The sequence below is a fragment of the Podarcis cretensis genome (assembly GCF_951804945.1).
Source record: "Podarcis cretensis genome assembly, chromosome: 12".
Lineage (NCBI taxonomy): Eukaryota > Metazoa > Chordata > Lepidosauria > Squamata > Lacertidae > Podarcis > Podarcis cretensis.
The window spans coordinates 19,304,481-19,316,623 of NC_137181.1; the positions used below are offsets into that span (position 1 = coordinate 19,304,481).

Here is a 12,143-nt window from a genome sequence, read left to right on the forward strand (position 1 = left end):
CATAAAGGAGTTCTTTATATTATTCTATGGAAATAAAGACTCCTTACTCGCATAAGGGCTTCCCTGCCATATGGGGTGCTTTTTTGCTCTTGGAGGGAAATGGACAGCCTTTGCTAATGCAGAACTGCATGCTTGAATTGGTGCAATCAGTCCATATGACTTGGATTTAGAACATGTTGGGCTCCCAACTCCCATCAACTTCAGTCAGTATAGCCTTGGTCAGGATAATGGAAGTTGTAATACAGCAACATCTACAGGGCACAGGAGTTCTCTACCCCTGCCATAAGAAAGTCTAAACTCCACTGATAAGTATGTGTCTAATTGCCCGTTTAAGTCAGTGGAGCTTTAATCGCATTGCACTCTGCTTTTCACGTTCACTAAAGGTGGCTAGCTAACACATTCTCTCAATCAAAATGTTGAAAAATTGCAAACACTCTGTTCTTATGCAGTGTAATTGTTCTTGACATGATTATAATATCTTAGATCAAATTAATAATAATGAACAAATGACATTTTCACTTTACATTTCCATACATGAAAGTTCGGAATCTCATAAACACACAGCTCCAGGACTGATGCTACCAGAATAGGACCAAACATCTCGAAATAAAATAATTTCTAATAGCAGCTTCAAATGGGTCCCAGACACTCTATAGTTCCAATTTAAGCAGCTACAAGTAGATTTGTTGTGCTGGAATCCATTTGACCCTTCGCTCACAAATTACAAGGCAAGGAAAGATTAATAGGAGCCTTCAAGAAAGACTGACACATTCTAGCTAAGCAGGTAGTGATATAATCTCATGAATTATTGGTCAAGATGTTTTCTCCACAGTGAACCATTTAGTGTGGTCGCCTTTTGCACATTATTAAGTAATTTATTGTCATTCGCCAGTTTGAAAGCTTGAAATTGGAAAAGAGAGAGAGAGAGAGAGATGTTTAAGAATGCTCTGTATTTATACAGGAAGACTAAAAACCTCTATTTTATCCAGTTCAGGTCAGATCAATATTGCATTAACTCAGTAGGCAAAGTCTTACATGTTGTGTAAGAAAATTCAATACCTCTTTATATCATAGTCTGCAAATCTTTTGGCTGCTGTATTTACACAGCTAGATGACGAGCCCACAGCCATGATATCTAGTGGCAGTATTCAGACAAATAAAATTTTAAATTACCATGTATGTGTCTTAAAGAAAGTATGAACCCATGAGTCACGCTGAATCTTAAAAGTGTGAATCTGCTTTGAAACAAGTTCCCTTCTGTTTGCTATTTCAAAGGAAGCATCCTTGCAGGAAATGGGGTGGCTCAGAATAAGTACCAGGGTATGGAATTATAGTGGCTTCGTTTCTCTTCCTCATTAAGGTCAATGGCTGCAGTGATCAAAGGGCCTAATGGAAAAGGAGCAAAGTCACAGATGTTTGCCCATTGGACAGAAGGAGGGGAAACAATGAGAGGAAAAGGCCAGATGCTGACTAGTCAGATTCAAGATAAAACACACAAAACCCCAGAGTCCTTTTCGTGGGAGATTAAAAAAGCAGGAGCCACAAATGAAGAGACTTCCATGGCTCCATCAAAAGTTGCCAGACACTTGCAGTGCCTTGGGGTGGTGCATGTTAAGCTGCGTCACAGTGCCATATGCCTCCCTAAATTACAATGCAGCCTCCCTTCCTTGCTTCTCGAAACCTTTCTCTTATGTATGAGCATCATATGACAAACATCATAGGTTCTAGTAAACTTAATTAAAAAGTAAAGGTAAAAGGACCCCTGACCATTAGGTCCAGTCGTGACTGACTCTGGGGTTGCGGCGCTCATTTCGCTTTACTGGCCAAGGGAGCCGGCGTACAGCTTCTGGGGCATGTGGCAAACCAGAGCAGCGCACGGAAACCCTGCTTACCTTCCCGCTGGAGCGGTACCTATTTATCTACTTGCACTTTAACGTGCTTTCAAACTGCTAGGTTGGCAGGAGCTGGGACCGAGCAATGGGAACTCGCCCCGTCGCGGGGATTCGAACCGCTGACCTTCTGATCGGCAAGTCCTAGGCTCTGTGGTTTAACCCACAGTGCCACCCGTGTCCCTATAATTAAAAAGTAAACAAAAACATGCAAAATCAGTGCAGAGGCTATCGGTGTAAGTTCTGCACATGCCTTTTATTTCTGTGCCATCACAGACCAGTGTAACAGCAGCAGTCTGCCTTGGTGCCATAGCTCAGTGCTTAGAAACTGTTGTGCACACGTGTGGGCATTGCCAAATTTTAAACAGACTATAAAGTCATTTTGAATCTGCTTATCACTCATGGTTAAACTTTTGGCTCTGTCTTGCTATTCATCTTTTTCCTCATCGCTTCTTCACTTATACTAACAGCCACTAAGTGGGATGCTGGTGCCGCTGTGGTCTAAACCACTGAGCCTCTTGGGCTTGCTGATCTGAAGGTCGGCGGTTCGAATCCCCGCAATAGTGTGAGCTCCCGTTGCTCAGTCCCAGCTCCTGCCAACCTAACAGTTTGAAAGCATGCCCAAAAGTGCAAGTAGATAAATAGGTATCACTCTGACAGGAAGGTAAACAGGGTTTCCGTGCGCTGCTCTGGTTTTGGTGTTCTGTTGCGCCAGAAGCAGCTTAGTCATGCTGGCCACATGACCCGGAAAAACTGTCTGTGGACAAACGCTGGCTCCCTCGGCCTGTAAAGCGAGATGAACGCCGCAACCCCAGAGTCGTCCTTTACCTTTTTTTTTTTTTAACAGCCACTAAATCTATTGCCTTTTCTATGTCCTAGCAGTTTTCTTATGGGGATTTTCCCTCTTCTGCTGTGAGGTGATCTCACCTTATTGCATGGAGAGTTTCATAACCATACCTACATACCCTGGAGGAGTTTCTGTCTTGCAGATAAAGAGTTACCATTAGTATGCAACAGAGAGGAATCACATATAGTAGCTTTATGCAAACTGGTGCCCTCCAGATATTTTGGATTGCAATTCCCATCAGGTCTGGCCAGCACAGCCAAGGATCATACATGATGGGAGTTGCATCAGTAGCATACCAAGCTGGAAACCTTGGCATAGAATAATGCTGTCTGTGCACCATACATTTAAAGCACACGAATCCTGGGAACAATCGTTTGTTAAGGGTACGGAGAACTATAATCTTTGAGCAGGAGACTGCAGTTCACAGTATTCTCTGGGGCAAGCCATGTGTTTTGAATATGTGGCGTGTTTAAATGCTGGCCACCCACTGTTTTCAGTGGTATTTGAAATTTGCAGGGAGCCCATGGAATTGAGAGAAAAGGGTAAGCAGAAACACTTTGGCTGAAGGAGGTGAGGCAGGGAGAGAAGGGTGGATGTGAGGGGACTATGAAAAGTACGACTGGAACAGCTTGTACAGAAGCTGTGGTAGGACTTGGGGACTTATGGGGAAAGCTACTGCAGGAGAAGAGGCAATGAGTGCTGATTTTGTTATTGCGAGCAGAGAAGCAAATGCCTGGGAAGGAACAGAATCTGTGCTTTTTGGCTCTCAGCCATATGGAAATTGTGGTAAGAGGCTCTTAGGCTTAGGAAGTTCAGCCAATCTGGTTATAGATTTATTTATTTTTACTAGCAAAAGATTTGTTGTTCTTAAACTTCCAGAGGTGATTTCACTGGCATATATCTTTGGTGAATGCCTCTGAGGGATATTACCATAATGGAAAGGAAATATTTCATACTCAAAGTGAATTACTTTCTTGGTGGCACAGGCCACAATATGAGCAGAGAGGGAATGCTTCAAGCTGGAAGCTGTTGAAAGCACAAATAGGAATGGACAGTGCAAGGGAAGGAGGGAGCCATTGATTACTGGGCAATTGTAATCACTTAGGCATTTCTCTGAATTTACTGAACAATCCATGACAGCTTGCCCTGTGAACATACTAATGAATGAGCATAGATGCTCAAGTATACCATATCCTGCAGAGGCACAGCCAGCTATTCATGGTTGTAAACACAAGCAGAATAACAGAAGGGCAACCTATTGAAACCAGAATGTATGCAACATACCAGTGTGATAAACTGGCATCACGATGTCACCTAGACACACCAAAGCAAACAAGGAGGTTGCATACCATATAAAGATATCACATCATTATATATAAGCACTGATTAGTGACATGGGAAATGACAGTTTGCAACGTTTTCATTTGCTGTGTCACTAATTAGTGTTTATATTGAAGCTGTGGTGCTACTTTACCATATGCATGCAACCATAATGTTCTGATGTTGCTTTACTGCAAGGTTATGTTCAATGCATTCTTGTGATCCAATTTAAGAGGTTACCCTTCTGTTCAATCTGTGTTTATGTCCTGTGTACACCTGAGTTTCTGTTTGTTTCAGTGCAATTCACCTTTCCTTCCCATTGCCTTGTTCACTGAGTCTTGACTGTGTTCTCATTTCTCATGTATGGATGGTGAGCTTTATTTCACGGAACTAGTAGTGCAGGCTGGACCAGCTGGACCCCTTTGTTTTGTTGGCAAAGGTTCCTTTGTGCTTATAACTGTGTGCCTCGTTACTAACAATCGCAATCATAAAAATATTTCCCCTATAAATGTATGTTGCCATTTTCCACTGGATTTTTGTACTGGAGTATAGGATGCTGTCTTATACTGAGTCAGGCCATTGATCCCTCTAGCTCAGTAATGTCTATGCTGATTGGACGCAGCTCTCCAGGGTTTCTGACCAGGTTCTCTCCCAGTCCTACCTGGAGATGCTGGGGATTGAACTTGGGACCTTCTGCATGCAAAGCAGATGCTCCACCACTGAGCTATGTCCCTTCCCCCATACTGTTGGTTGGTGCCTTCTGTTTTAACCTTTAATGCCTGCTGAAATCATTTCCAGATCCCCAAACTTATGCAGTCAATTAAGAGAATTTCCATAACAGCTGACGGTCACGAATTTTTATGTGGCTTTTATTTTACATAGGTATTCTTGTGCACCATTCTGATGTATATTGCAGTCTGTAAATATTTTTTAAAAAATAAGTAAATACTGTAGGAGAGAGGGTTTGTGGTAGGATGGAACTATAAATTGTTTTGGTTAATAGCTGGTGTATCATTGTGGATATATTCTGCAACATGTTCTTGACACAGTAACAGTGCATTGGTGGTGGGCTGATATGGCTTTATTAGTTGTTTTGAGGTGCTTCCAAATATTCGTGGTATAAAATGTTACAGGATTTCAGCAGGAAGCTGCAGGGCATGCACCGATGGGAAATGAAGCAGTATGGCACACACCCCAACAAATGTTTGCATACCTTGCAACTGTCCCGTTTTAAGTGGGGCATCCCAGATTTACAGAAGCCCCCCCAGTGCTGGCTTCCGAAAGTACACTAGTGGTGGCTGCAGTGGCCGAGGAGGAAGGTGAAGGTACGAGGGAGGGAGGGAGCTGAGAGGGGGCAGGAGTAGGGCCAAAGTAAGATGGGGGGCGCAGCCTCCATTGAGGTCATGTCCCAATTTGCCGCATTCCGGTGTTGGATGGTATGTTTCTGCAGGCACAAACAGTTTTGAATGTAGGGTCGCATATGATTGCTCCAAAAGCATCATGAGCAGAAATCATCATGAATGCACAATAACAACATCTGGAGGGGGGCAAGAGATGCCAAATTCAGGGCGTTTCCAATTTTCTGTGAGGCCTCTCTTTGGGTGTGCATAAAATGCCATATTCTTTTGTTGTGGAGACTTCACCGTTGTGCTCTTGTTTACTTTCAGTTGGTCCTCACATAGGCCGATACTGTGGGCAAAACACACCAGGCCGTGTCCGCTCTTCAACCGGCATTCTTTCCATGGTTTTCTACACCGACAGCGCAATAGCAAAAGAAGGATTCTCTGCAAACTACACTGTCCTGCAGAACAGTGTGTCGGAAGGTCAGTGTTTATCCATCCTACAGAGCTGTGTGCTGAATACTCTCTATCCTGTCTCCTCACCTGCTGGGTGCTGCATGAAATATTTAAAGAAGCCTTAGATAAATAAGAGCCCTTTGTGCATCTGTTTTTAAAGCAACCACCCATGGGCAGGAGAAGACATTTCCGCTCAATTTTATTTGTCTAAAAAGTCACAACGTTGTGGAGACATTCTCCCTTCCCTGTAGAAATGTAGAGGAGTACATCTAAACAATAACATCCAGACCAAGAAGTCTAGAAGTATGTCCACAGCTGGATTGCGTACGATTTTTAAAATAGAATTCTGCTCCTTATTACGTTATCCGAGTATCAGGAAAATCCTGGTTAAATGGTTGGGAGATGCAGAATGCTACTTGGATGACTACAACGTTGTGTGGATGACGTTCATCCACTTTAAACTACCACATATATACAGCCACAATATAAAATACCAATTTAATGTACACAACGTTTCGTCTAACATTGCAGTCTGTGTTTGGCACCTCATTTCTGCAAAGGCAAGAACAGAGGTCTGAGGGTCAAAATCCATTGAAGGAAATGTTGATGTGACAGGGGGAGCTGCTCCAGCATCTGACAATCTGTCGACTATCCAGGGATGGTGAATTCCCACCCAGAGCTAGAGTGTCGTAGTGATTAGTGAGTTGGGCTAGGACTTGGGAAACCAGAGTTCAAATCCTGACTCAGCCATGAAGCTCATTTGGGCTGGCCACTGACTCTCAGGCTAAGCTACTTCGCAGAGTTATTGTAAAGATCAGCTGGAGAGAGGGTAGAACCACTGATGCCACATTGAGCTCCTTGGAGGAAAAGTGGGATATAAATGCAATTATAAATAACAAGTGTAGTAGTAAACTATGCAGGAGCTCTTGACTCTTGCCCAGCAGATCCAAGCTTTTAATACCTCATCTACAGAGCCTCTTGTATTGTCTTTGATCAAAACAATAGCCGACATCTGTACAAAATTCAACATTTCAAATGGAGATTCTGCAGCATAGCAAAGTCTGACTTGCCTCTTAATAATGTCTCTTAAAAGCCAGTTGTAATTTTTCTGTTTGACTTCACAGAATTGTTTCCCTCAGGGAAAATGCTGATCGACTAGATCTCATTTTTGGTCATGGGTGTGTTTTTAAACCTTCAAATAGAATTAAAATTGTAGGGGATACAAGGCTAATCATACCCCTGTCACATCACGGCCGCTTTCTGATTTTTAAAACATTTTATTCCACATCTCTTGTTAACATTTAATTCATTTTTTTGGTCTGAATTTAATGCTCATCATACAGACAGGCCTGTTTTACATCCCACGTAAAGGGAGTATGTGAAGACTAGAGCAACAGCTTTTAAAGCTGAAGTTTACTGTATAAGTAAAATATGGAGGCAGCATGGTAGAGAGCTAGACTTTTGACAAGGAGGTCTGGTTCAAATCCATGCTTAAGCCACAAGCTTACTGGGTGCCCTTGGGCCAGTCACCATATCTAACACTAATATGCCTCATTTGGTTGTTGTGTGGATTAAATGGGGAGCAGCATGTGTTCACCACCTTGAGTTTTTTGAAGGAAAGGTGGGGTAATTTAGTCCATTATCCTCTCTCTCAGAATACTCACCCCGTTTTTCTTGCAATGGATTTTGGATTGATCTTTATTACGGCCATTGGCCCGTTACACGACAGTTAGCAAGTTTTCTTGCAATGGAAATTGCACATGCTGGGCTACCATGGTTATATACCTTGCTTATTTCAAAACTTGCCAACATTTCAGAAATTTTGTAATATTATAGTGATTTATTACATAAGTCTGACGTAAAGAACATGAAGAGCTTCCAGCAAAGGCCCCCCATGACTTTGTATTCATGTATCATTTCTGATCTTTATAGCCCTATATTTCTACAAACACACAACCAAGGAGGCTAGACACATAGAGTCAAGATGAGTAGTTCTTGCATTGGTTTGTGCCTTCCACTGTGTTTGGGTGCTTTCAAAAACTTGACCACAATTGTCAGCAGTAGAAGAACTGCTATGGCCTCATTTGATAAAGTCACACGGCGCAGTACTTGAGCATCCCCTTCAAAGCAGGAAAGGGTGACATACTGAGATGTTAATTTCAGCGTTACTTTGCCATTGTCTTCATTGGGCTATGGATTGCAGCCACTGCTTCTTGCCATAGCTATTTTGGATTTTGTGAACCTTATGTGCTACTGACAGCATTGTTATTTTCAGATTTCCAGTGTGCTGAACCTCTTGGTATGGAATCTGGTGAAATACATTCTGACCAAATCAGTGCCTCTTCCCAGTATAGCACCAACTGGTCTTCTGAAAGGTCTAGATTAAATTACCCTGAAAATGGGTGGACGCCTGGAGAAGATTCCAACAGAGAATGGATACAGGTATGAAAGACAACCAACCCACATCTGTAAAAATTACAACTCTTGTGGGGTGTTTCAAAGAAAGCAGGAGAGGCAAAGTCATTTTAAAGGTAAATGCACCAGTGTATAGAGTGAAAAAAAATTCCTGCATAACACAGAGTCCTAGGCATGAATATTTCAACTCCCCCGTTAGATCTTTATTACAAATAGACTAGGTATGAGGTGGAGGGAAAGAAAGGAAAGGTCAAGAAGATGCATTCTTTCACTTCCTGCATGGTTTTTCCCCTCTTCATTTTTCTGGGCACAAATAACAGAGGTTTTGGTTTAGTCGGAAAAGTCAATATTAGTTTAACAAGCACTTAAAGTGAAATGGTCTGCTGAGCAGCCTGTGATAGCTTTCACAAGAATAGTATTCAATAGCTACTTGGTGCCATGAGGAGTTGAGTGAGAATTTCACCTTGGAAGGTCTGTGTCTTTCACAAAATTTAAAGTAAAAATGAGATAAGCCTATTAAATTTCTGTACATCAGAACATTAGACCCATAGGTAGACCACTAAGACAGTGTGGAACCAGGGAGTGGTATTCAACTTTTACTGCAGAGTAGACCCATTGAAACTAATGAACATGACTAAGTTAGGACTATTAATTTCAGTGGCTCTACCCTGAGTAAAAAAAGGGACGCAGGTGGCGCTGTGGGTTAAACCACAGAGCCTAGGACTTGCCGATCAGAAGGTTAGTGGTTCGAATCCCCGCAACGGGGTGAGCTCCTGTTGCTCAGTCCCTGCTCCTGCCAATCTAGCAGTTCGAAAGCACGTCAAAGTGCAAGTAGATAAATAGGTACCGCTTTGGCGGGAAGGTAAATGGCATTTCCGTGCACTGCTCTGGTTCGCCAGAAGCGGCTTAATCATGCTGGCCACATGACCCGGAAGCTGTACACTGGCTCCCTCAGCCAGTAAAGCGAGATGAGTACCGCAACCCCAGAGTTGGCCACGACTGGACCTAATGGTCAGGGGTCCCTTTACCTTTACCTTTACCCTGAGTAAAACTAAGTTGAATACCACCCAGAGAGTATAAGGCAAAAATTGCAATTGCCTTTGTTAAGTGTAAAAAAGTTCTGAAATTAAGGAGTATGAAATCCTGAACACAGAATAGAAAATTTAAGGGCCAAGGTGCAATAAATAAAATTAAGGCTATTTAAGTCTGCCTGTTGTTCAGTGATATTCCCCATTCCATTTGGCAGCATGGTTCAGAAAACCAATTTATCTAATGGTTACATGTACATTGTGGTAAGCAATTGTCAGTATTCACCCACTGAACCATATGTCATACGTACCTTTTGTAGAAAAATTAAAACATATTTCTACTCATATGCAGAGAATTCTGATTAAGATGCTGAGATGAAAGCCACATTTTGGCCCCAGTTCAGGACCATGTGTCAGGGTGTGAATTTTCTTAACTCTTTCCCCCATTCCTCTCCACCAAGGAGCAGGTTCTTTGTACAGTACCATTGTACAAAGCTGTATCTGAATATACTTATGACCCATCCTGGTTTTGAGAGTCGGTTTCTGATGCGGTGCCATACAGCTGTAGTTAAAAAATGAATGCAGAAATATTCATTCAAATATTTTTGTCCCCCGCCCCCCACACACAGAATGGGAATTGGTGTTCTTATTTCTGCAGAGGGGGATAGAGGAGATATTTACGAGATTTGGTGCCTCCTCTTCCTCTTCACCACCTTACCTCACTCCTACACCTTTGAAATAATTTGTTTTATGCTTGATCCATTTTGTTCAAGGGAGCAGTAAGCACTTCTCTACCTGAGTAATTTTCTAGTACTGTTGTGTAACCAGACCTACCATTTCGCTATCATTTATGGCCACATTAAAATTATTTGTTAGAGAATTCAACCCAATGAATGCTGCTGGGTTGTTCAATTGTTATTTTTTGTTTTACAAAAGGGAGTTTGTTAAGAATTCAAAGACCCAGTTATCATAAATATCAGAACATTCCCCCCCCCTCTACTATTTAATTAGAATCTCCACTTTCCTCTTTAATTGTGGTCTAAATGCAGTTGATGACAGCAGGAGCCAGGAGAGAAATGTTCACATTTGTTAGATTAATAATGCAGTATTGAAAGCTTCCAGTAGTTTAAATAACTGGGGCATTCTTCAGGCTTTTATTGTTTTCCATAGGAAATATCGAGCTGACATATAAGAATAATGCATCATTAACCATCAATAAGAGCGTTCGCATCAGTGTTTCCTCTGAGGTTTGCTGTCTGCAAGAAAGCTTAAAAACATGTTGAGTGGTAATCAGCCAGGGGAAGAAAGTCAGGGGAAATCTTTCATTCCTGATCCTTTGGTACACAATGGGACTCTCAGGTGTCCAGCTTATGAGGCCTCAGCACATCCTGAGCTGCTGAAAACCAGTTAATTGTAAATGATAAACTTAATCACACTTCGCAAACAGAAATCAGTTGATTCTAACTCCCAAGGAATAAGTAGCAGGGAAATTAAGCAAACCTTGACTATAAATCAAACGACGTTGGCGTTAATTGCTGTCACTTATCTTCACAGAAGTGTAGCAAACATAAAAATTGCATTCCATATTTTTATTCCCACTTCTTTTTAAAAGAAAACCCGCTTCCATATTCCCCGCTCCACAATTTAGTAAAAGAGAGTCAGAAATCTAACTTGCAAGTTGTAATTTCTCCCTGTAGCTTGCTCTAAGCAAGCATTTCGATGAAGTCAAGAGGTTCACATGGCAGCAAAAAAAACGAAAAAAAAGAAAACGATGGCAGCAGGAAAGTGAAAATAATTTTGAAAGTTAATCTCAAGGAAGAGAAGACTGGAGGTAGCAAATATGCAAAAAGTTCATTACAAAATGAATGGAAATGTATTTCAAGTGTGGCCTCATTACGAGGCTGAGCAAGTCCAGTACCTCCAGCAGCAGATTAAGGGAGTGTAATACTGAGTGGGGCTTACAAAAATCTGCAGTAAGTTCCTGAGGTCTCTTCTTTGTACTGCCAAAACCAATAATGCTGTATCTTGGGTAATGCAAAATATAGAACCTAGATTAGAGTGCAGTTGTGAGTGATGCAAATATACACAAGAGCATCAAAGTCCTGTAAATATTAGATGCTGTTCTTAAGGTGTGCTTGTATTTTCTTAACTGCCTTGGGAGTCCTCAGCTGCTGCAACAACAACAACAACAACAACAATAGTGATCTATCTTCTGCCAGTACAGAATTATCTCACACTGGCAAGGATATTATTCACCTGTGCATGCACTAACTGCCTTAGATGTCAGAATGGGCACTAGAGATGCGTATCTAGGAATCCCATTCATATCTGATAACTATGTCCATGGTTGTCCAGGCAGCATTCCTCCAATGATAGCATAGTTGGTTGGATGGTTTCAGCTACGGTCAAAGACAGCCCAGACTTCCTGTGATACTGGTGGTAACGGCAGCTGCAGAATCGCTTCTCGTGGGTGCAGAAATGAAACGTAGACTTCTGGATTCAACTAGGGAAGCGAAAAGTGGAAAGAGCAGAAAAATAGAGGCAGCTGGTTGTGTTCTAATCTCCTTAGCAAAAAAAAAAACCAAAAACCACATATGCTTATTACTAGCAGGTTGCATTGATCCTTAAAGCAGGGCACTGAGGGAAGGGGCAAGATGTGGCGCATGGAGAGCATGTTTACTTGGCAGTAAGTGTACATTGACCTGAGTGCCCATGTTGGCATGCCATGGGGGAATGAATGCAAGGCGCTGATCTCTTGGGATCTTCCTGTGTGTGGGTGGTATACTGGCAGCATAGCAGACTGAATCCAGCATATGTTTCCCATCTTAACAGTGCCAAGAAGGGGAAC

At 42.1% G+C, this 12,143-nt stretch overlaps 1 protein-coding gene across 3 annotated transcripts in view; it reads left to right on the forward strand.

Moving 5' to 3' along the window:
* NRP1 (neuropilin 1) overlaps nt 1-12,143 on the forward strand; it is a 126,876-nt gene that overhangs the window by 62,378 nt on the left and 52,355 nt on the right. For all 3 annotated transcript variants that reach the window (XM_079996455.1, XM_079996454.1, XM_079996453.1), the window contains exons 5-6: nt 5,724-5,879; nt 8,128-8,294. In XM_079996455.1, coding sequence (XP_079852581.1) covers nt 5,724-5,879; nt 8,128-8,294 — 323 coding nt within the window. The remainder of the gene's footprint in view (nt 1-5,723; nt 5,880-8,127; nt 8,295-12,143) is intronic.